This window comes from Stigmatopora nigra, chromosome 23 (genome assembly GCF_051989575.1).
Source record: "Stigmatopora nigra isolate UIUO_SnigA chromosome 23, RoL_Snig_1.1, whole genome shotgun sequence".
NCBI lineage: Eukaryota > Metazoa > Chordata > Actinopteri > Syngnathiformes > Syngnathidae > Stigmatopora > Stigmatopora nigra.
In genome coordinates this window covers 4,722,755-4,749,107 of record NC_135530.1, presented here as the reverse complement: position 1 = coordinate 4,749,107, position 26,353 = coordinate 4,722,755, and the positions used below count along the sequence as shown (strand labels likewise).

At 36.2% G+C, this 26,353-nt stretch overlaps 1 protein-coding gene across 7 annotated transcripts; it reads right to left on the bottom strand.

The window, feature by feature from the left end:
- Window positions 1-762: 762 nt before the first annotated feature.
- Window positions 763-24,684, bottom strand: LOC144181077 (neuronal cell adhesion molecule-like). Of its 7 annotated transcripts, XM_077709352.1 has the most exons (31): window positions 24,494-24,684; window positions 14,520-14,647; window positions 13,795-13,812; window positions 13,471-13,576; window positions 13,203-13,396; window positions 13,009-13,131; window positions 12,206-12,376; window positions 12,062-12,109; window positions 11,629-11,740; window positions 10,684-10,868; window positions 10,465-10,596; window positions 10,248-10,391; window positions 10,070-10,181; window positions 9,307-9,621; window positions 9,121-9,245; window positions 8,933-8,962; window positions 8,688-8,789; window positions 8,384-8,581; window positions 8,230-8,300; window positions 7,932-8,157; window positions 7,736-7,851; window positions 6,988-7,201; window positions 6,672-6,791; window positions 6,420-6,596; window positions 6,294-6,326; window positions 5,386-5,454; window positions 4,764-4,886; window positions 4,516-4,671; window positions 4,085-4,216; window positions 3,290-3,368; window positions 763-2,503 (listed from the first exon to the last, which is right to left on the bottom strand). In XM_077709352.1, exons 2-31 carry the CDS (start codon window positions 14,629-14,631, stop codon window positions 2,269-2,271), a joined length of 3,978 nt encoding a protein of 1,325 aa, XP_077565478.1. In that variant the 5' UTR covers window positions 14,632-14,647; window positions 24,494-24,684; the 3' UTR covers window positions 763-2,268. The 7 variants fall into 7 exon arrangements, with proteins under 7 accessions (XP_077565478.1, XP_077565480.1, XP_077565481.1 ...); XM_077709354.1 differs by lacking the exon at window positions 8,933-8,962; XM_077709355.1 differs by lacking the exon at window positions 12,062-12,109.
- Window positions 24,685-26,353: the final 1,669 nt, after the last annotated feature.

The following is a 26,353-nucleotide window of genomic DNA, read 5'->3' as shown; positions in this document are numbered from 1 at the left end:
AGAGAGAGAGAGAGAGAGAGAGAGGAGAGGGAGAGAGAGAGAGGAGTGTGAAAAGGAGAGTGAGAGAGGGCAATTCTAATTCTGATGCAGCCTGTAAACCAACAGCAGACTGTGTCGTCACTTGTCGGCCATATTCTGTCAGGGTCATTCAATATAAACGTTCAAATCAATGGTGCGTTTATACCTTGAAATAGCTATAAATTGTGTAATTTTCAGCCAATTGAAACCCTTGTTAAAGGTCTATTTTAGCACAATTTTGATTTGAATATCTAGCCTTATAAATGATATTCATGTGAGGGAAAAAAGGCCTGCAAATGGAAATTATGACAATATTTTGTGTTATATATTCATTCGATAGCATTATTTTTGAAAAGGACATTCTTTTATAAAGTTAACGTTTTGCAAACTTTGTTTGAATCAGGTGTGTCCAATTGCAATATTTCTTCCATAAATTGTTCATATATAATAAAAGATTTCCCAATCTAAGCCCCATAAAATAATCATTTTAGGGATTTATTTAACTTAGCTTGGAAACTCATTGGAAAAAAAATATTGTTAACCCCTAAAAAAATATTGAATAATCGCAAATATCACTTTATTTTAAAGATTAACGTTTAGTAAAGTATATTTAAACAAATAACTAAATCACTACAACTAAATAAATTGAAGAAAAAAAATGAAAATTATCCATCACATTCTCATCAACTCATAAAAATGATTTTTCTGTGTATTAATGTATAAATAAACGTTACGAAATGCCGATTTTGAAATCTTGAAGCCAACATTTATTATACCTTTTCCCTGTTTTCACTTCATTTGCAATACAAAATATTTTTTTGCCATGTAATACCGAAGATTAAACCATTCAACGTCCTCTCTCATGCTTCTCATGTATAATATCTTCTACATATTACTGCAATTGTCGTGTAACATTGTGTTTTAAATCATGTGACCGTGTCTATATTCATATTTCAATAATAATTAAAAAAAAAAAAAAAACAACAAGTGTGTGAACAAGACAAGTGTCACCAAAGTAATCTCATATCAATTTTGTGAGTTGAAGAAAAATATCACAGCAAATGAAAACTTGTCATACTACCCATAATGCACGTTGTCTTATTTCCACACTCTGGTCAAACAGGTTATTTACAAAATAAAAATGCAGGGAATTTTTTTTATACGACCTAAAAACTTGATGCAAGTTATGATAAATAGCAGGAAAAAAAATGAAAAAATCTGTGAGGATGAGCAGACAAATCCTGGAAGGAAAGATGGCGGAACGCACGTTTACACATGCATGTGCGCACACAAGACACACGTTGGCACTCATGCACCCCACATTTGTTTGTAAACAGCACAACAAATTTACCGCAGAGTGTCAACTGTAATAACTTTTCCATTTTCATCATTCATATTCGATGAAGTGCTACTACTAGGAAAAAAAAGCTTCGACCTTGCACTAAAGTTTCCACATTACATTTGGAACATCCCTTTTATATTTTAAAGTGATCAATAAATGCACATTACATTTGGAAGAACAGCATTTTCTCATTTAACGATTTCACTGATCTATTTTAGTCGATAAAGTTCATTTTCCGGACTATAAATCAAACTTTTTTCATGATGTTGAAATATGGAATTATCCCAAAACGTAAAAGAGGATTCAAGGCCAAGTTTTTTTGCTGAATTAACTTTTTTTTTTATCAAATTGTGGATAATACAATAGTATTGCTAGCTTCCTATGAAATTAATTTTGACACCCAAATGATCAAATGATGCTATTATTCAGTTTTCTTTTTGTCAAGCTAAAAAACAAAACAAAACAAAAGACGACGTGCATATACATCTGAAAAATGCAAATTATAGTCCGGAAAATACACTATTTATTGACTTGACCCTTTTCTCCATCTATAAAAAGCCATTGACAGATCCGATCATTTTATAGCTCACGTTTCCCCCGATCATGTGCATACTTTTGTGGCTGGTGAGTGTTTTTATATCCCATATTTCTCCAGCAATTCACCCCTTTGCATCCCATTAACGTGTAGTTTACTGTCATTGCGTTTTTTTTGAAAATGATTAGCAAAGGATATCCAATGGCGCATTCTTACTCACTCATACAGCCAAATCTCCCAATACATTCTTTTCTATATTGCTCTAAAGAGTCTTTGCCCAGTTTTTCTCAGGAGGTGCGACAGTGGTGATAAGGGGAAGGCGATTAACCACCGCGGTAAAAGTTAAGCTGTCCGTAGAGGACGCTGGGCGGGGCTAGACGAAAGAGTTCATGGCGTTGACGGGCGAGGGCGCTTCAGAGCTCTCGTTGCCCTCGTGTGTGTCTTTTTCCTTCTTTCCGCTGTACTGGCCAATAAAGGAGCCGTCCTCGTTGAACTGGCCGTCGCCGCCTTCTCCGTAGTCCACCAGGCTGTCGTCGCTCTCGTCACGACGCACGGTACCGTTAGATGGCGTCCGGCTTCCCTTGAGTGGCTTGTGATCCTCAGTGTCGCTGTAAAATGAGAAGAGTTTGGAATTTGACATTAAAAAATGTGCAAGGATGGTTGAAATTTAATACAAACCTTGCTGAGGTGGTTTTATTCGGGAATTATTTTATATATTTTTTTAATGCTAGTCAAAATGTTACTAACAAGTGATGTTAACATGCAGTGTGCGCCATTTTCAGCACTAAATCGAATAAAAATGTTTGTAAGAAATATGACAGGATAGGCTCTACATTAGCTTTGATAGAAAAGAAGGAGGAAAGAAAGGATGGTGGATATTGTGTACAGGTAAAAAGGATTTTTGGTCTGTAAAATATGGCTATATTCCTAAAAAATATTTCAATTGGATGATGTTATTATTGATGATTTTTTTTGTGTCTCAGCTGTAGCTGCAGTAGAGGTTTTATAGCCATAAAATTGTTTTTGAGGGCTGGATTGATTCCGTCTGAAGGCGTCACTAGGAAATTCATGGACCGCCACTGTTAAAAATGATAGGAGACCATATTTTGGACACAGATCAATTCAAAAATTATGTTTAACCTAAAGGTAAGAGTGAATGGCATTAAGAGGATTAAGATGACCCAAAAACATGGATGCTATTTGCTGCTATTTGCTCATTAGTGTGTTGTTAGGTTTGTTTCGAATAGGCCTTGCCTCTATGTTGTTTTTGGCATAGGCGTCCGGCGATTGGGGGGTCTCTGCAGCTTGGTGCAACGTTCTATATATATATATATATACAAATAGTAAAAATACTATGTCAAATGGGAATTTAAAAAAAAGCTTATTCCACTCGCCTGTATTCTCCAAATGTGCCATCGTCCTCCTTCATTGGTTGGATTTCTGGGTCTTGGTGGGCTTCTTCTTTTTCTTTCACTGCATAAAATCAATCAGTTGGTCAGATCATTCCTGACAAACACAGACAAGCACTATGCACTAGGTCAAGGGTGTCAGACTCGGGTTGGTTCGCAGGCCGCTTTAACGTCAACTTGATTTCACGTGGGCCGGACCATTTTAGATATAATATTTAGATATTTAGTTTATAAATGTATTAAAAGAACTGGATTAAAAGTCCTGAATATTCAGTTTTTTATGGATCTAAAACAATTTTTATTTGAGCCTTTTTTTAAATATATTTTTAGATTTTACAAAATGATTTTTGAGCTAAAAACACAGAAAAATTGATTAAAAAATTACAATTATTGATTTAAAAGGTGGAAAATCAGGACATTTAATATACATCTATACTCTTCATTTTAATTTGTTCCTAAAACAGAAAGTCGGCACTCATGATTTACTTTCTCGGCCACAAAAAATAATAGGGCGGGCCAGATTTGGCCCTAGGGCCGCCACTTTGACACCCTTGCACTATGTCATCAGAAACTAGGGTTTAATGCTGCGTCATGGCGTGGTTAAGTCCAAACGTGGTAGGGTGAAGACATCGTAACATGTCGACTCCCCTTTATGAAGAACTAGATGCAACCTAGATTCTCAGATTTTTGGCATTTTGTTCTAGTTTTGACATTTGTGTACATTTTGTAAGCAGAGTGCATTTAGCAAAAGAATATCAAGACTTTTAAGAGTACAAGTACCTGGATATTTCCCACCCTTGTTCCTCTTGATGAAGCAAACGATGAGAAGCACCAGGATGATTAGGGCGATGGCGCACATTAGTCCGATGAACCAGCCTTGGGTGGCGATGTCCACATGGCGACTGGGTATAGCTAAAAAGGCACAATGTTGCAGTTGTTTGATTAACAATATTCATTTCTATTAATATGGTAAAAATGATCATGGTGGACATTTTTTGAAGTCATTTAGGCAGTCGAGCGCACTGACTGCTGAGCTAATACTCCAGTAGTCCAAGATAAGTGTCAAATGGGTTATTATACAATTAAATAAGTGAAATAATAAGGCAGGGAAAGGCTAAAATTAAACCTTTCTACGTGAAATGTGGATGATAAATGAGGCTAATGAGAAAAAAACAAAAACTACTGAACGTTGTTGAGGCATGCCGCCTCACCTGGCACTGTTACCACCTCTTCGTTCGTGGTGTGTAGTGTGGACCCGCCTTGGTCCCGCGCTACCACACGTACCCTATAGGATGTCCCTGGCTTTAACCCTTTTAAAATATGCGAGTGAGAGCCATTTACCGACTCCCTTTTCCAGTCCTCTTTACCTGAAATCGAAAGTTGCGGGTTGAGAAGAGGCGTTTACTTCCCAAATCATTTGTAAGATTGTAGTACATTCAACAGGGATGGTGATCCTTACTGTTTTCTACTGTGTATTCCACATAAATGTTCTTATGGTGGCCCAAGTATTCCCAAGTGATTAGAGCCCATTCGTCCGAGACTGATGTGTTCACTATGCCAAATATGGGGCCCACAGAAGGTGCTAAATACACAAAAAGTATTTTTTTTTATAACAAAATGTGGCATAAATACACTACTGTTAAAAAGTTAGGGATATTCAGTTCATGGGGATTTCTTTTTTGACATTTTGGTATGAGTAATACAATGAAATAATTCATTTAAAAAGTGTAATAATATCATTAAAAAAGCTATAGACAATGGAAAAAAAGATTCAAAACTATTTTTAACAAAAATTCCCACAAAAAACCCTCCAAGGAATAGAAAATTCACAAATAAGATTTTATAATGGAATAAAAAATAGATCAGATAGATAAATAAACATATCTAAGGGAGAGCTGGTAGTTATTTAGCAAGCTTACTAAAGGAAATTAGTATTTTTTTTTAGATTTGGCATTAGAATTAGTCAGAATTCAGACTAATATCCCTAATTTTTGTGAGTAGTGTAGTTCTTTTAACGGTTTGAGTTGATTAAATTCTGAAGGGAAATAAATGTTCCACATGTAAGGGGTAATGCCGTGTACCCTTTGGAAGCAGGGGGTGCGCAGACGGAGTGACAAGGGAAGTTGGGAGAGGAGGGGGCGCTGTGGAGCCTGAAAGAACACGATAAATAGTGAGACAACTCAAGAAAGTGATTGCTTTCATGCGCTAACGTGCAGAAGGCATGCCATTTTATTGTTATAGGATTAGGGTTGATGCAGAAATACTATATTAAAGGAGCAATAAGTAAGCTTTGCATTTTCATTAACCCTAAAGACACTAAAAAATATGTCTAACGTGGTTCTTAATGGTTAAGTGGAGATTTTCGCACTTTAAAAGTCAGTCTGTAAAATTTCTGTTTGTTTTGAAATAAGACAATTATGTGCATATAAGCGACTCAATTGTACTACAATTATATTAACTTATACTTCAACTGAAGCTGAATTGATTCATACTCATATATTACTTGTATTCCAATTACATGTACTTGTGCAAAAGCCTTTGATTTGATTTGTATTAAGTAAATAGTCTTCTAGTACAAGTATGTGTACTTGTACTACAAGAACATGTACTGATTTGTAGTCCACAATGGTTAGTACTACAAGTGTGTGGTATTGCATGTATTAATACCCTTGCATGTACTGGTTCTACAAATGTGGGTACTTGCACTAAAAAAATATCTGTACTACAAGTCTATGTACTAATACTTGTGTGTTTGTACTACAAGGTAGAGCAAGCAGCATAAATATACTTCCGACGCAATTTCAGAAATTGTATTTGTTCGCAGCATTAGGGAAAGGCCGCTTCAATATTTTGATCCTAGCTGCAGTACAATTTCTAGTCTTAGATATTGCTTCGTTAATACTCATTCGGAGTGATATTTTACCTCCAATAAAACAAAATTATACACTAGTATTTGTACTCATGCAAAATGAACTCATTTGCTGGTTACCTTTGCCCATCTCGACAGTAGGACGAGTATGAGCTTTAAAGAGAAGGAAAAAAAAGGACATAGTGGTTCGAGTGGTAAAATCTGGTGTTTCTTTTTTTTGGAATAAGATGAAATAAGTTAACTCACTTGTTTCCGTAATGGTGGCTGCCTCTCTAGTGACGTTAATGCCAGCGCCTTTGACTGTCTTTGCACTCAGATACACCCTGTAGAGGACGCTTGTGTTCAGGTTGTCCAACGTCACGGTGGTCTCATTCGCCAGAAAATCCATCACATTGATTGGCCCCGTTTCAGTGTTATTAATGACTGAGAAAATCAGAAAAGAGTAGTAATGCGTCTTGTTTTTTTTGTATTTCTTAGAGGTGAAATGGTCTTTAGTACCTGGCAGGTATTTTAGTGTATATCCTATTAGGCGTCCGTTTTTCTTGATTGGGGGCTCCCATTCCAGAGTCAGAGAGTCCAAGCTGGGATTTAGGAACTTTAGAAAAGGTGGTCCTGGAACTGAATAAGAAGAAGAATATCAGACTTTACTCTTCCTTTGTTATTGGGTATTAGGTATATATACTCCTTAAGTCAAATTTGAATGAGCTTGTCCTATGACTTAGAAGTAAATGGTGTAAATTGCAGTATTTCTCCCAGCCTTAATTCAATTGGAAACAAAAAACAAAGAAATATTGGTTAAATATGGTGTACAAACCTCCCTCAGGTGTCTCAAATTGCTTTTGTTGACTCTGAGGACCTTCTCCTTTGCTGTTTAGGACCCTGATAAACATCTTGTAAAGACTGTACGGCTCGAGGACAGGCAGATGCCCCTGTGTCCGGTTTCCACTGAAAGTCAGAACCTGTTCCTGCGACTCTTGATCCAGGTCTTCCTCAGTCTCAAGCAAGCTCCGCTCACGATGTAAGTACACCTGGATGGAATTTGGAAGAATTCCTTGAGGTTTCTTCTTACTTGGAGGTTAGATGAATCCATTTAATAAGTAAAAATGTGCGTTGTTGCTGCCAAGGTGGAAAGAACTTGACAAATTGCTCTAACCTTATATTTTCCTAAGCTAATGAGACCTCATTTTACCGAGGTAGTTTCTACGCTAACTATTCAATTATTTCTCTTGTGTTGATTGTAACTGTACTTCGCTCTTTGGCAAAGACACAAATTATCTGTTTTTTTTATATATACATTTTCATAATGACATACATAATCTAATACCGGACCCTTTTTTAAAAATCAGTATGATATTACATCACAATATAATTTGTTTCCAATCTGTTAGTCTGGCCCTGACATTCCTATTTTGCAAGCAACTCAAGTGTCAGGGTTAATATGACAAGCTAGAGGTGCATGGTCCTTCACATGTCAAGCTACTAAAGTGATTACATGCGTACACAACCTTCCTTCAGTCAAGGTTTTCCATTTTATTTGTTTTTCGGCCATGTTTGTACCATACCTTATAGCCCTTTAGTTTCCCACGGACTGAGTTGGTGGACACTGGCTCCCAATGCACTTCTGCCATGGTGCTGTTGTGAACCGTAATCAGGATGCCATCAGGGGCAGATAGAGGTACTGAAGTACAGAGTAAATAGGAAATACTTAGGAAAGAGTTGGTGAATTTTATGAGAAACTGAAATAAAATGTTCACTCACAGTCTTCCCCCGAATATCCAACGACAACATCAGCCTCTGGGCCGTTTCCGTAGTCGTTGAGTGCTTGAACTTTGATCTCATAGGGAACATAGACAGGAACCCCCAATACTACAAAATGGGACTCGTTGGCGACTGTCTTGGAGGACCAATCTTGATCTACGTCCCTCTGTCTCCACAGCACCTTGTACTCCAGGCCGGGCCCATTGGATTGGAATCCTGTGAGCGACTAAGCAGACATTTCAGTTCATGTAAGTTAGCTGCCTAACGCATTCTCTGGCAAATTATTTTATTTCCTTACTGTCCAGGAGATGACCAGGTTGCCAGGTTCTGTTCCTTCTCCATGAACATTTGATGGATTCTCATCAGGGGCTTGAAATTCAAAGAGAGCATTGATAGGCTAAGTTGACATTTTTTACTAAAGTAGTATCCATGTCAGGTAGTTAGCTACCTACCTGCTGGATTGGTTCTGTACTGCCGCGATGGTTGACTAGGTTGGCTGTAGCCCACTTTATTCTTCGCTAGAACTCGGAAGGAGTAGTAAACATAGGGTGAGAGATCCAGTTGCGCCTTGTTGCTCATACCAGCAACTTCTGTCAGATTGACCCAGAGGCTGGGCTGGTGTAGCAAATCTTCATACTGGATCAAGAACTCTTGAGACAGAAAATGACCATTCACCTTTGCACGTTACAACATATATTATGTCAGATCTAAAACCATCAAAATTCCGTTAGTCGGTTTAATTTAAAAATGAAATACTTTGTGTAGGACTGTTGTTTTCATCTCCGGGAATCCAAGTGAGCTGCACACTACGGTCAGTCTGGTCAGTCAGTTCCAAATCAGTGGGTGGGTCAGGTATCTCTGTGAAAATGAACAATTACTGAAAATTACTGGGGGAAAAATACTTAATCAAGTACAACAACATGAATCCAATGTTAGTCAGAGGAGGATGAAGGTTTAAGAGTACAAAGTACATGACTACACTATGGACAGTGTTGGTTTACCGTAGACAATAGCTGGAGTAGGAGTAGCCTCTGAGAGAGCAAGAATCAAGAGTAGAAGATACAAAGTTAGTATAAGTGACACATACTTCAGGCGGCAGGAAAAAAGCTGGGAAAAAGTAGTCAATTCTAAAAAATAGAAGCATGGCAATCTCAACATTGGTGCGGTAGAATTAAAAAAGCACAAGTACCGACGACAGTTAGTGTAGCCCTAGCAGAGTCCTGATCCAGGGTTGTGTTCATGATACACGTGTAAGTGCCTTCATCTTCATCGGTGACATCTTTGATGATTAGACTGTCTGTGTCCACCTCAAACCTATAAAAATTAGAATGATTGGACCTCCATTCATTGAAAGACAAGAGGCGTTCAAGTCTACCTTTCATCATCAGGTAGCTCGCCGTTGTTTTTTAGCCAGGTCATTGTCGGGACCAGAGATGGGTCGTGTTTGACTTTGCACTCAAACACTGCACTCATGCCCCGCTGGACCACCTTGTATTCAGGTTGCTTCAGGATACGTGTGGGCTCTTTCACCTCCAGGAAGACATGGTTCTCTTTGATACCAAGGTTGTTGGTGGCAATGCATGTGTACTTGCCGCTGTTTTGCGACTGTGCCACATTGATCTCTAGAGTGCCATTCTCGTGGATCACATAGGGGTCTTGACTTTTGATGCTGATTTGACTATCTTTAAACCTAGAAATTACAGTTTCCATTAAAGATATGTTTCTCAATTCGAAGCAAACTAAAACCTACACTTTCAAAACAAACCATAACGCCAATCAAATGATATAAAGTATAGTACAGTGTTCCTTCGCTTATCGTGGTTAATAGAGACCGGGACCACCCGCGATAAGTGCATTTCCGCAAAGTAGGGATTCCCCTTCAAAAATGCTTACTTTGAATTTAATTCCCAATTTTTTTTAATTTTTTTAAAATTTTTTACCCCCCTGTATACAGTACACCATATGGAATATGGGTAGAGAGAGAGTGAAATTCATGTTATAACAAAAAAACTGTAAAATATGTTGTTTCAATGTAAAATTTGTATTTTTTTTCCCAAAAAAATCTGCAAAGCTCTGAGTCCACGGTAGCTGAACCGCGAAGTAGCGGGGGAACACTGTATTGTGAATGTAGTTCCTACCATGTGATGATTGGTATCGGCGAACCAAAAGTTGCACAATGTAGCAAAGCAGGCCTGTTGGTGATGACCTGGTACACTTGGTTTGGGGGAGTTAGAACTCTTGGGGGTTCAGCTACATGATCAAATCAAATCTCCATTAGGCTCATGAAACACAATAGGAACAATGATTCAGACTTACCGAGTACACTAACAAAGGCATTGGCAATCAGGTAGCCAAATTCATTGGATGCGTTACATTGGTAGACTGCACTGGAACCAGTTTGTACACGGCTAAGAATCACCGTATCGGCATCCACCTTGCGGGTGTGGTCTTTGGGAGCGTCTATCATGTGAAATATCATATCAATACAGTCATAATTTCAACTCGAATAATATGTACTAAGCATTGTACTCACTTTCTACAGGAACTCCATTGACAAACCAACTTATATCTGGCTTAGGGTCTCCACTGACCCTACAAGTGAGGATTCCGGTCTCATTTGGGGCGAGAATCAGGTTTCTGGGAGCACTGACCCAGAATGGAGCAGCTGTTGAATTCGAATGAAGTAGAAAAGAGTGAGTATATATATTTTTTAAGTGTGTCGGATTTAGAGGTTTAACAAATGGGTTTCTACCTTTAACGGTGACTTTAATGATGTGGTGGGCTGAGCCAAGGTGATTGGTGGCGGTGCAGGTGTAGTCGCCAGCATCGGCTTCACTTACGTCCGAAATCTTCAAAGTTTTCTTGTAGTTGAGAAAGGAAACTCGACTAGTCGGGAGTTCACCGCCGTCTTTTTGCCAAGACATCTCTGGAGTGGGCCTGCCATAATAACTGGTATTACTCTTGGAGTTGCACCACTGAAAACAGTATTTATTTACTTTTCAAATCAAGGTTTCCCCCAAAAAAGGATTAATGTTGCTAATTCATTTTGGCCAAGGTATTTTTTTGTAATTGATTACCTTATTATATTAATTTAATGATATAAATCAGGGGTCAGGAACCTTTTTTGATGAAGAGAACCATAAACAATTCATATTTTCAAACATCATTCCTTGAGAGCTATACTCAGAATTTAAAAGTAAAAATACATGAAAATGTGAGCATTTATTATTCATTTCACCACTTAGAAAGTTAAAAAAAGTCTGAATTCTTTTAAGAACATTATTCCACTGTTGCTAATCAATGAGTATCAATGAGAGAATGCATGCAGAAGAGTCTAATGAAGAAAAAATATGATTTTAAAAAGGCGGAGAGCCATATACACCCATCAAAAGAGCCACATATGGCTCCCGAGCCACAGGTTCCCTACCCCTTGAACTAAATAGTTTTAGAAATTGCTCCTGGCAAAATATTTGGACAAATAGATGGCTGTAAAATACTATATTTCAACTTAGTCCCTAAAGCTACAAGTTAGTGACCAATGAGAACATTTAGGAATTTGCGGGGGTAGTTTTGAATTACCTATGAATAAACTGTCACCTCAGATACTTTTATTTGAAAGTTTGAATCCTAAGGTTTCTTTAAAGACCGAATTTCCAAGTAGGTCAATTTTAAGCATTGAGAAAAAAAATCTACTCACAATCCTTCGGCAATACATTCAAGCTCAAGAGTCTCCCCACGGAGGACCATCTTGGTGCTGGTAGCGCCCAGAGGCATCATGAAACCGGGACGCCGCTCCCCCGTCGGGTTTGCTAATTTTAATAGAAAAGCGCAAAGAAGATCAGGTCGAAAGTATTCTGCTGCCTGTTAAGGGAATGACTGTACAGGACTGAATAGGAATGAGAAAAAAGCCATTGACGTCATCAAAAGTGGGTAGCGAGGTCAGAAAATGGGGGAAAAGCTTAAATTTTGAATAAAATATGGGACATTTTCAATCCTCCTTCTTCTTTTAAACTCTAACCTTTTTTGTTTGTTTTCAATTTTAAAAAAATATGAGTGCAGGGTTGAGTTTTTAGGTTGGGCTAGGAAAAAAATGGACACTCAGGTTTCAGGCATAAACCAGAAACACTCACCACTAAAGTTAGTGAGATTGTATAAAGAGGTCTCATTCATTGTATCCACTGTAACAGAAGAAAAATGACAAGCATGCAAAAGGGACAAAAAGAATGTTTTTTAAGATAACGATTTTCTTTTTAAGAGCACATTAAAGGACTTACTTTGGAGAACTGTGACTGAGATAGGCTGCTTCTGTTGGATGGTTTGAGTATATGGGAAGCGAGCATAGCAGATGTAGTCATTTCGGTTGTCTTCTGGGAGGACATTGGAAAAGTACAAGTCCCCATTGAGGGCTTGGGAGACTCGATTGTCCAGTGGTAATCTCTGGAAAACTGAATATTTCAAGAGAGACATTTTAGTTCAGTCGGTAAAGTCAAAACTATTGTTGACAATCTTATACATCAGATGGAAAGTCGATATAATAAATACTATTGTTTGCCAATTTTATATGTCGATGACGTAATTCATCACTCCTAAAAGAATGAAATTGTTATGATGAAAATTATTGTAGGATTTTTGATGATAAAACGTTATTGGAAATTGCCAAAATTAATCGATTAATAAATTGACAGCTTTCTCGATCGTGGTAATCAATAAATCATTTTTGGACATTAAAATTTTGTAGAAATTATTTGCAATTATTGATTTAAAATGAAGTAACACAGGAAATAATCTATAATATCCATTCGTATTTCATTATAAAACAGAAAGTTGGCACTCATCATTTACTTTCTCGGGCCACAGAAAATGATGCAGTGGGCCATATTTGGCCCGCGGGTCACCGCTTTGACATCAGTGCAATAGGGTGATAAGTCCAATTGAAATAGCCAACAATGCCATTTTAACCGACATGGTGAAAACAACCATTGGTTATTTTTATAGATCAAACTAAAACTCCTATGTTGACTATTTTTTAAGTGTTTTTGCATACCATAAAATAAGTCTATGCATCATAAAGACTTACTGTTATCCATCCAAAATATGACAGGTGGAGGCAGACCAGCCGGGGGGCGGCATTGAAGCACCAGTGAGACCCCCTTCTGTACTGTGATGGCCTCCAGTCTTTCTTTCGACCACAAGGGAGACCCTACGAATCAGATACCATGAAGTCACTCACCCACCTTCTTCTAAACAATCAATCCAGGTACGAATTCTTACTGGACTGTCTGATGACCATGTTATTCGAAACTGCCGTGCCGTGATCGTTGTGAGCCGCGCATTGGTACGTCCCTTCGTAAACTTCGGCTTTTTCCCCACTGATGTCAATGACCAAAGTTCCTGAGCCGGGTTTCATGAGAACTTTTGAATCTTGCTCCACATCAAAATGGCTGCCATTCCTAGTCCAAGAAAAGCTAAATAGAAAAACACCGTAAAGTCAATAAGATGTTTAAGTAATCTGTTGGTGGGGAGTTTGGTTTCTTCTCACTTGGGATGAGGTTTCCCCTTAGCTTCACAGTGGATGACAATGCTCTCTCTTGGGTCAAAAATATGATCCTTTGGGGTTTGTAGCGTAATAGTGGGAGGCTGTGGTACTGCAGAAGCAAGTGTCATTTTAATTAATAAGCATAAAATTGTTGTTTGTTAAAGATGTTAAAGATAAAAACAGCATGCAGTGCAACACATCACAGCAAGGCATAAAGGACATGAAAAATTCAACGAGTTTTAATAACAAACTGGGATTGCATGCACCATTGCGAGTAAAATAAGAGAAAGAAGCCCACACTAGAGGTCAGAATTGGTGCAAACTTACATCCTTCCAGGACTTTAGCTTTTTGTCCATCAGGAGAATGCAGATACAGTGAGAGAATATAATTACAGAAAGCTGTTAGTTTTTGTAGTGGCCCGTAGATCACAAATTCAGAGTGAAAGAGCTTTTTTTATTGAGCTTCCTAATTTAGATTAATTTATTTTATTTATTTAATTATTGTAATGAATTTAAGCTTTAATAATGTAAAACAAATGCCTATAAGTTGATGTATGTCAAATATTACTATAGCTTCAAGGCCAAAATATTATGAATGAGGAATTTGCAATAACAAGTGTAGAATGGTGATGGCAATTTATGCTAGAAAACATCTAGTACTCTTTTAACCCCCCTAACAAAAACAAGTTTCTATTTTTTTAGGTTATTTTAGTCAACTAAAGAATTTCTAATGACTAACACCATTTTTTTAAATAGAAAATTACTTCTCTTTCACCCTTTGCATTAGTGACATATAATAAATAGCTAAAACAAAAATCTGGCAATCATTTAATCCAATTTCAAACTGATGAGGAATAACATTTCAAAAATCCTTTTAGGTTATTTTAGTGAACTAAAGAATTGCTAATGACTAACATCATTTTTTTAAATAGCAAATTACTTCTCTTTCACCCATTGCATTAGTGACATATAATAAATAGCTATAACAAAAATCTGGCAATCATTTAATCCAATTTCAAACTGATGAGGAATAACATTTCAAAAATCCTTACGATCAAGGGGAACCTCCAGAGCAGATGTCATGTGACTCAGGAAGATAATGAAAAGTAAAACTCCAGGGCTAGCAGACCTCTTTGTATTCTTGCCCATGGTGAAGTCCTCCATATTGTCTGGCTTGACCCTGCAAATCAGAATGAAATGATTGGAATTGGAATCAAAAAAAGTCACTCTTTTAATACCACACAAGTTACATTACTGCAAAAACATATACAACACATATAAGGGTGTGTTTATCACGATCATTTTCATGATCACCGCCCAACGTCTTTTCAAGTATCCTCACGCCAAAGTTATTACACAGAAGGGATTGTGCGTCGTGCTACCGCAAGTTTAGTGTCCTGATGGATGTGGGGAAAAAACTGTCCTTAAGCCTATTTGTCTGTACTTTGTAAGACCTATAGCGTCTGCCAGAGGGCAGCAACTGGAACAGGTTGTGACCAGGGTGGTATGGGTCCCAGACAATGTTCCTGGCTCTGCTTAGATAACGGCAATGGGATGGCAATGTCTTCCAGTGAGGGCAGAGAGCTCAATTACGCTCAATCGTCCAATTTACTCGCTGGTACTTAATGCCTAAATTAAATATTGCCATGATATTGCCATGCTAAAAACAACAACAACAACAATATAACATGCATCTGACAACAAAAACATTCTCTACAACAGACACTATAAACAACCTCCATCTAAAATCCACATATGAGAGCCTATAAACTCATCCTCTGACTCAGAGGTCAGAATCAAAGGTTAAAGAGCCCCCCTGCAGCACTCGATGCATCCTTTTTTTTCTCCAGAATAGAAGCTATATTTTCAGCTTACATCACATTTTCGAAATGTTTTTGTTATCTGTTTTACAAAAGATTTGCATGGGAAAAGTCCAAACCAAATATTTACAGATATGGCGTACCAACTCAAGGTTAAATGCTCACACTACAGATACAACATAGATCATGTTTTGCATACATTGTAGATAATATTGTACTTTTCCCACACGATCTGGGAATACAACATTTGTTTCGTTGCTTCTGCAGAAAAAAAACAAAACATTTTGTATCACCTCTTCAAGAAGCTGACTCTAAAACCCACCAATAATTGCTGAGTTGGGAATTGTCATCTAATGCGTGCTACGTTAACACAACAAAGTAGACTCCCCCCTCTTCATTTCGGGGTGGTTGGTCATTCTCGCATCATCCGCAGAATCCCCGTCAGCTTTGGGAAGTGCTGATGGTCAGCGAGATGCGGCTCGTGTCTCTAATATCCACGAGCGCGCCGACCCTATTGTCCTCTTGTGTTGTTTACCGGCAGCATAGCGCTGAAATGGCAGGGATACGTCAGGGCAAAAAGCGACAACATTTTCTACATTTTAACATTCGTTGAATCAACTATACCACATGTGTCAAAGTGGCGGCCTGGGGGCCAAATCTGGCCCGCCGCATCGTTTTTTGCGGCCCGGGAAAGTAAATCGTGAGTGGCGACTTTCTGTTTTAGGATCAAATTAAAATGAAGAGTATAGATGTATATTAAGTTTCCTGATTTTTTTCCCCTTTTAAATCAATAATTGTATTTTTTAATCATTTTTTTCTGTGTTTTTAGTTCAAAAATAATATTGTAAAATCTAAAAATATATTTTAAAAAAGCTAAAGTAAACATTGTTTTAGATTTATAAAAAACTGAATAGTCAGGGCTTTTAATCCAGTTCTTTTAATCCATTTATAAAAAAAAAAAAATCTGAATATTGTATCTAAAATGGTTCAGCCCATGTTTAAGCTAAAGCACAGGTGTCAAAGTGGCGGCCCGGGGGCCAAATCTGGCCCGCTGCATCATTTTGTGTGGCCCGAGAAAGTAAATGATGAGTGCCAACTTTCTGTTTTATGATCAAATTCAAATTATAATAGATGTACATTACATTTCCCGATTTTCCCCTTTTTAAAAACAATCATTGCAATTTTTTAATCATTTTTTTTCTTTTGTGTATTTAGTTCAAAATGCATTTTGTGTAAAATGATTTAATACTTATATTTTTAATCCACATTGCAAATTATAGTCAGCAGTGAAGTATACTGCCATTAAAGTGGGTAGTTTGTTGTTACCATAGTCATGACACAAACCCTAGTGCTATTACTGTGATTTTAAAGCGGCTATTTTGGGATCAAATCAGGACATATTGTTATATAACACTCCTCCAAAATGTTTCAAGGCAAAACATCGCACATGAGAATGTTTGATAGGGTTGATGAGACAGATGTTATCAAGTCATGATTGCATGGCTGTGGGAAAATGGAGTCTGCAATGTCGAGAGAGGACGTAGGATGGGGAAGGAAGAAGGGGTCAGTAGGGGAGGTGAGATGAGAGGAGATTTGATACTGCAACAAGCTAGTGGTACCCTCCCTTTCCTCACCCAGCCATCTGTTCATTGGGATTACGTACTCGCAGATTGGGTAGGACCATCGAAGAGCGTATCATTTTCAGCTTTTTTTGCCATTTAGCATAACACAGTGACTTTTCAGGTAATGATGAAAGTACTAGGAAGTGCTGTTCAAAACAAATCCGTTAAAAAAGTATTTTTAGGATACCACAATTATAAAAATAAAGGATAAATCAGATAAATAAACCCTTGTTTTCATGTGGGCCGGATCATTTTAGATATAATATTTAGATATCTTTTTATAATTGGATTCAAAGAACTGGATTAAAAGCCCTAAATATTCAATGTTTATTTTAGCTTTTTTTCATATATATTTTTTAGTTTTGACAAAATGATTTTTGAACTAAAAACACAGAAAACATTGATTAAAAAATTACAATTATTGATTTAAAATGGGGAAATCAGGAAATTTAATATACATCTATACTCTTCATTTTAATTTGATCCTAAAACTGAAAATCGGCACTCATGTTTTACTTTCCCGGGCCACAAAATATGACGCAGCGGGCCAGATTTGGCCCCCGGGCCGCCACTTTGACACCTGATGTATGCCATGTGTTTACATTATGGATGCAAACTAGGCAAGTCCCAATGCTGTTCTTTCCAAAATAATCAGCATTGGGACTTGCCAATATAATGCAAAAAAATACTAGTACTAAAGCGATACTAATAATAAATGTTCTGAAACACGCAACTGTTGGATCGAATCCCATCTTGTGACCAAATCTGATACTGTCAATACTCCATAAAAAATATTGTATTGGAAAATATTGTTCCTTATATTAGTAGCGAAAACATTTTTTTGTGTAATGAGTGCCATCCAATCTAGCCTTGGTAGGCATCAAGGGACTGTCCAGTAAACGAATGAATCTTCCATCAATAATTGCAATGTCTTCAGCCATTTGTATTACTTTCAGCAACATTAAGGGCAAAGCATGACATGCATGAACATACACAAATATGCCCCGAAGGCTTCTTTCCGTGACCATGAAAGCATTATGCTAATCTCTGGGGAGACTCTCTAGTCATCTCACATCAGCGATCCAAATTTGACAAAGGAAAGCAGCACTGTTTGGGTGCCCAGCCAATGAATAGGCCAGGAATAGTGACGTAAGCTAGAGGTAGGAAAGGGGTCTTTGCAATGATGGGATGCTACATGTTCCTGAGTAGCTAATGGTACTGCTGCAGAGCGACAGATTGGAAGGAGAGTGGCAAACCGGCCCCCAAGCTGTGACATGTTGCCATGGAAACAAAAGCATATAGGATGTGAGATCAAAAATGGCATCCGTTTGTTTCAGATGTCACCAAGAAGAAATTAGAGGCTTGCACATTGCCATAGCAATGCAAGGCAGTTAGTACATTTCATTTTTTTGCAATGTATTTGGATAAATAAGCCTTAAGGTTTGTTTATCAAGTATTTAGAAAGACACATTTCTATTTATTAGGAAACAATCTGAGCTCAAAGTGAAACAAAAATGTACTTGTGGAAATTAAAAATACACACATACACACAACAGAAGTATTAATAGATCACCTTGCAACGTTTCCTAGGATAGCTATGAAAATTGAAATATTCCCTCGAGAGCCAGACATGAAACCACGACATTATCATGACCGTTTGTCTAATGAGAGACAGCGGCGTGGAACAAAAGACCGTTGCACTTGGATTTACTGTTTGTGAATGAACGAGCTGTCGAAAGGACTTTTTTTATGGACCTACTGGGAATAAACATGCAGCATGAGACTGAATATGTTAGCATTGAGCATGTGACAGGGGGTTAAAGGACTCTGTGATAAGGAAACTGAGGCAGGATGGAAATTGTTGAGCAAGTTAGTGTGTGCAAATTGCTCCTATTTGGAGGTTTTTTTTTGTGTAAGACCTGAGGCATTTGACATTTGGAGGACATTTTAGCTGGACTTGGCTAGTTTTTTTTTAGGTATTTATCAAGGATCTGACATAATACTTTGCATAATCATAGTAACTGTGGTTGGATTGGATAACTTTATTTATCCCTTATTTGGGATGAATAAAGTTCACAGTAGCAAGAGGGTGAGGATGCAGAAATAAGAAAGGCATTTTAGACATAAATAGATAGGTAATAAGTAAGTTAATAAATAAATACATGAATAGATATATCAGTAAATATGCATGTTGCTGAAATATTTCAGCAACATGCTTATTTACTGATATCTATTCATGTATTTATTTATTAACTTACTTATTACCTATCTATTTATGTCTAAAATGCATATATATATGTATGTATTTATGTATCGATGTATGTATGTGTATATATATATATATATATATATATATATATATATATATATATATATATATATATATATATATATATATATATATATATATATATATATATATATATATATATATATATAAATATATATAATATATTATATATATATGTATATATGTATATATGTATATATGTATATATGTATATATGTATATATATATATATATATATATATATATATATATATATATATATATATATATATATATATATATATATATATATATATATATATATATATATATATATATATATATATATATATATATATATATATATATATATATATATATATATATATATATATATATATATATGTGCCTATATACATATGTATGTGTATGTACACATATGCGTATATGTATGCGTGTGTATGTACACACACACATATACATATATATATATATATATATATATATATATATATATATATATATATATATATATATATATATATATATATATATATATATATATATATATATATATATATATATATATATATATATATATATATATATATATATATATATATGTGTATATGTGTGTGTATATGTGTGTGTACATACACACGCATACATATACGCATACGTGTACATACACATACATATGTATATAGGCACATATATACATGCATACACATACATATATATCGGCACATAAATACATACATACAGATAAATGTGCATGCTTGCATGTAGGTCTTAACACTTTCTTAACCATTTTTTGTTAAAGAGCCTGACCGCTGATGGGAAGAAGGATCTGCAGAAGCACTCCTTCCTGCAATGAGGGTGCAGCAGTCTCTTTCTGAAAGAGCTTCGGAGGGACTCCACAGACTCATGCAAAGTAAGACTGTTTTGATTTCTTCCTATCCAGCGTAGAGGTTAGCCGTTTAGGTAGCCGCTGAGCGAAGGTAATTTTAGCGACGCAATTATGAAAAGGGTGGCACCTGCAGCCCGCCACGCACGCCATCTGTATACGTGATGAGATTTTTGGATGTAAGCCTCAGGCCAATCAGAGAACATCTGTCTCAATGCTTGTGCCGTCCCCGTAAAACAAGATAAATGACCTCATTTAGGTGATGTGTGTCATATTGCCGTACCCCAAAGTGAGAAGTCTAGTGGGCCGGGGGTGCCAAAACCAAACTCTTCAAGTGCCATTTTAATTTGGACAGTCCATCTTTCAGATTGGATGCAACACAAACAGACACTCGGTAATAAAAGCGCAAAGAGAGCAAAGATGAATCAGAGAGATTTACAGCGCCTTGGAAATTTTTGTCTCTCGCCAAGAGGTTAAAAGGACAAATCTCTTGTTCCCGTACTTTCCCTCCCTTGACATCCCTCTGCGGTATCATACGACCAAGTCATCAGAAATGTCACACAGAGGTGGTTCGGAAAAAGGAACAAGGTTTCTTTGATGGCTGATGGCATCGCGATTGGATACGAGAGCTCCCTTTAGGGAACTGATCTTGTTAAAAGAGGATTGGGTTAGATTAACCATATATCCAGGCACTCAAATATGGCTTTTAGCCAAATTCCCTTTTTTGGTTTAACTCTTTATTGGGCAATAACAGATTTGTTAAGTGGATGGAACACATTCTTTATGTATAGTGTATAATCTGGATTTTCCTTGACGTTTGTTTGGATTTGTACATTTTAGCATTAGTTCCAATATTGGTGTATTGGTATTTTTTGGAGTATCTGACTGTATCAAATTCGGTCTCATGATGGGATTTGATCCAACAGTCATGTGTAAACAAAACATTTATTATTAACATCGCTTTAATACAAAAAAACATGAGATCATGTTAATTTTTTTTTGCGTTGTATTGTTGGGTCTAAAAATGTGTGTTTGGGATCGACATATTGGTTTTGAAATAACATATTTTCCCCAAAAATCAGCATTGAGACTTCCCCTAGTTTACATCCATAATGTAAACATATGGCATTCATATCCGATTTATTTCCATATATAAAAAGGAGAAAAAAAATCTGATTACAAGACTAATCACACCAGTGTTGTTTACATTGACAATGACATAAATATCTTGTCGATGATCATTTTTATTTTCATATCTGCAAGTGCTATAGAGCTTCTGCCAGATGTAAACAAGGCATGACATTTTTTTCTCTCACAATTTCCAAAAAAACACAGTACAAAAATGCCCTCAAGTATTAAATACGTGGCACAGACTGCCAGCTTCATTCATACTCAACCCAAAGTCCAGTTCTTTCGAACTGATATCCCACCCCCCCCAGACACGCAAGTGGCCTCATCAAGCAAAGCCACACCTTTAGTGACAAGACCATGTCAAAGATACATTGGCAAAATAACCCCTTGGAGACCATCTTGGCCACAATAAAACGAGGGCAGAAACAGACAAAACCAAATGAGTGTAAACAGTGGCGGGCTAGGAAGCCAAAAGATGTCTGGGAGACGACCAATATTGACTAACTATAGGCAAAGTGTGTGGGTGGGTAGACAAACAGAGGAAAAACCTAATATTTAGGTCCTCACTTGGAGAGTTTGGTAGGAAATTACATCAAAAAGTACGATAAATCTGCAACTTTTTAAAGAAGAAAATGGATATGGTTAGATATCTATAGGGGTTGATGGGGTATATGTCTTTAAAACACAAAATGGAAGGTCAAAAAATATATAATCGCCGACTCAAGCAGCCTCAATGTCTCTCACCCGATAGGGGAGCCAGCCAGCTGTATAAAAAAAAAGGGAAGCTGCGGCCATGGTTACTGAAAAGGCCTCAAGTCAGCAGTTTAGCACTGGGAAAAAAAATGCTGTCTGTGCTAATGAGAAGAGCTGGAAGCAAATAAAGCTGGGTCCTATCCAGGGATTGGCTACGACTTCATCTGAGTAAACATTTCATTTACTGCTCTTCACAATGAATATGCCACTTTAAGTGACATTAGTTGAAAGAAAATTGAGTAATTCTTTTTAGTATGAGGCTTCTTTTGTTGGCTGAAAATATATACTGATCCTTTGCATGTGTATTTGATCGTTTATTCTGTAGGTGTTGCTCAATGGTATATTTTATATGTATATGTATATACTTCAAATATACATGTACAGGTATATACTTCAAATGTACATGTATATACTTCAAATATAGATGTACATGTATATACTTCAAATATACATGTACAGGTATATACTTCAAATATACATGTATATACTTCAAATATAGATGTACATGTATATACTTCAAATATACATGTACATGTATATACTTCAAATATACATCTACATGTATATACTTCAAATATACATGTACATGTATATACTTCAAATATACATGTACATGTATATACTTCAAATATACATGTACATGTATATACTTCAAATATACATGTACATGTATATATTTCAAATATACATGTACATGTATACACTTCAAATATACATGTACATGTATATACTTCAAATATACATGTACATGTATATACTTCAAATATACATGTACATGTATGTACATGTATATACTTCAAATATACATGTACATGTATGTACATGTGCATACTTCAAATATACATGTATGTACATGTATATACATATACATGTATATACTTCAAATATACATGTATGTACATGTATATGTATATTTGAAGTATATACATGTACATGTATACTTGAAGTATATACATGTACATGTATATTTGAAGTATATACATGTACATGTATATTAATATACTTCAAATGACATTTACCTAAAATGTTGAGTTTCAGTTCAGTTACTTCAAATTTTGATTCCTTAACAAAGATGATAGGTCGAAATGCTAATCTTAAAATTGAAAATAAATCTCTTCTTGCTAAATATTTACAGGTAAACCTCTCTCCAGACAAATTCCGACATACTCCATGCAATGACGTGTGTTTGCTTTACCAAATGATTTATGTGTGATACAATGTCACACTGCAGCCTATTTTATATACATAAGATATTTTATGTTTATCTAAGCCAGGGACAATTGTCAACAGACTTTTGTGGTAAAGTCAAGACTTCCTGGCAGAGGCCAAAAATACAGAATATTAATGTAATATTATTACCCCTTAGCCTTAGAAATAAAATAGTAAAGTCAAAATATAAGTATTTATAGGGTCTTTATTGTTAAAAAATTGAAAGGATAAAACATGAAATTTTTAAATTTTAAACTTTTTAAATAAAACATTGATTGAATAAAATATTACATATAAAAACACCATTTAAAACAAGTATGTATGGCTAATATTTAAAGATAATGTAATACAATGCAATGAATAGACAAGTATTTATTCTATTTAAATGTTTTAATGAAGGACAATACTACAACCCAACTTTGCTACTCTGCATTTTAAAGGCCTAATCAATCAACACTATATTTGTCTTAAATGAAAGCTAAAATGTGTACTTCTCCTATTTCTGTGTGGCTTTTCTCCAGGTACTGCATACTAATGAAACTCTTGTTCGGCAATAACAACTACCTAAACGACTTCTATTCCAAAGACAAAATAACTTGCACCGATTAGCTCTCACCTTGAACCCTTTCCTCTCGATTCCACTCAATATTGACTTTATTATTTAAAGAAAAACAACTAGCTACACTACCAGCATTTATTCCTAACAAAAACTAACACTATGACCAAAATAATACCAATCACTATAAGCAATCTGTAAATTGAACTCACCACATCTTGGACTATTTATAACCTTTTTTAATTGATTTATAGCTGAAAATCAGACAAGTGAAGGCTTACTTAGCAAAAATACCTACTCCAAAATGTCCTCCAATTCCAGAGTGAAACTGGAGTGACACAAAAATCATTAGCATGACATTTCTCCTTCCCGCAACAACAAAAAAAGCCAACATGTGCATCATCTGTCAATGAATCCAAAGACCCATATGGGGCAAACACTATATCCACCATCTGTGTGTGTGTATGTGTGAAATAACACTGGGGGTTGAAAAATGCTCACAGCCGGGCCGGCTGCAACAATGAAGCTACTACGAACCCCCGCAACCCAATTCCACTCACTACAAAAGCATCCCCCTGCAGATATGTCCGTCGGTCCGTCCGTCCGTTCACTACCTATCATCATAAAATGCAACATCCACAAAAATCCAGATTGAGATGATTTCTTTTTCTCTTGACATGTTCTCTCCATCAATGTGCACTGCACCATTATTCCCTTAGCATCGTCTCATAAATAAAAGATGGGTGTTCAAAAGCCTACCGCCTGCTGTAAATCGGGCCGTGGCGTCCTCCCTGTTGCCCCAGATCCGCGTGCGATGCCGGTAGGAGGATGGGGAGGGTAGGGGGGTTGGATGATTAGGGAAAGCGTCCAGCCAGCCTCGCACGTCCGTGGTCCGTCCCTCTCGGCCACTGCTGCAGCAGACTGGTCCTCACCTTCGGTGTTCCTCCACTCCCTCCCTCCCTCCCTCCCTCCCTCCCTCTCTCCCATAACCTCCCTCCCTCCCTCCTCCAACTCACGCCGCTGCCAAATCCAGCGGCGACAAAGATGGGATGTCGGGAAGAAAGCTCACTCTACCAATGAAATGTGAGGATGTAAAAATGAGGCAGAAAATCTAAAATGGTTTAGGATCTTTCCTAAGAATGAATTCATGGTGTGTAACTATAGATTAGATATATAGATGTATTGTTTTTTGGGGAATGGAGGCCTTTTTTGTTGTTGTGTTAAGCGAAATTGGATCAAAGTGAGAGGGCAGACGTGTTGTGTTGTCAAAATCTGATGTTGGAGTATTGCAGCAATGAATTAGAATGGATGAAATCCACATTTTGACATGGGATTATGAGATGTTTGTGGTATCTTGGAAAGAGTGATTGAATTGAATTGAAAAGGGCTTTTTTAAATTTTACTTACTATACTATGTCATTTTTTAAGCCTTACTATACTGTCATTTTTAAAGCTAACTATAATATGTCGTTTTTTATGCCTAACTATACTATGTCATTTTTTAAGCCCTGCTATACTATGTCATTTTTAAGCCTAACTAAACTATGTCGTTTTTTAAGCCTTACTATACAATGTCGTTTTTTAAGCCTTACTATACTGTCATTTTTAAGCTTTACTATACTATGGCGTTTTTGAACATAAAATGCCTTACTATACTATGTCGTTTTTGAACATAAAAATGCCTTACTATACTATGTCGTTTTTGAAGAAAAAATGCCTTACTATACTATGTCGTTTTTGAACATAAAAATGCCTTACTATACTATGTCGTTTTTGAACATAAAAATGCCTTACTATACTATGTCGTTTTTGAACATAAAAATGCCTTACTATACTATGTCGTTTTTTAAGAAAAAATGCCTTACTATACTATGTCGTTTTTGAACATAAAAATGCCTTACTATACTATGTCGTTTTTGAACATAAAAATGCCTTACTATACTATGTCGTTTTTTGAAGAAAAAATGCCTTACTATACTATGTCGTTTTTGAACATAAAAATGCCTTACTATACTATGTCGTTTTTGAACATAAAAACGCCTTACTATACTATGTCGTTTTTTAAAGAAAAAAACGACATAGTATATACTATGTCGTTTTTTAAGCCTTACTATACTATGTCGTTTTTGAAGAAAAAATGCCTTACTATACTATGTCGTTTTTGAACATAAAAATGCCTTACTATACTATGTCGTTTTTTTCTTTAAAAAACGACATAGTATAGTAAGTCATTTTTATGTTCAAAAACGACATAGAATAGTAAGGCATTTTTCTTAAAAAAACGACATAGTATAGTAAGGCTTAAAAAACGACATAGTATAGTAAGGCTTAAAAAACGACATAGTATAGTAAGGCATTTTTATGTTCAAAAACGACATAGTATAGTAAGGCATTTTTTCTTGAAAAACGACATACTATAGTATACTATGTCGTTTTTTAAGCCTTACTATACTATGTCGTTTTTTAAGAAAAAATGCCTTACTATACTATGTCGTTTTTTAAGCCTTACTATACTATGTCGTTTTTGAAGAAAAAATGCCTTACTATACTATGTCGTTTTTGAACATAAAAATGCCTTACTATACTATGTCGTTTTTTAACATAAAAATGCCTATGTCG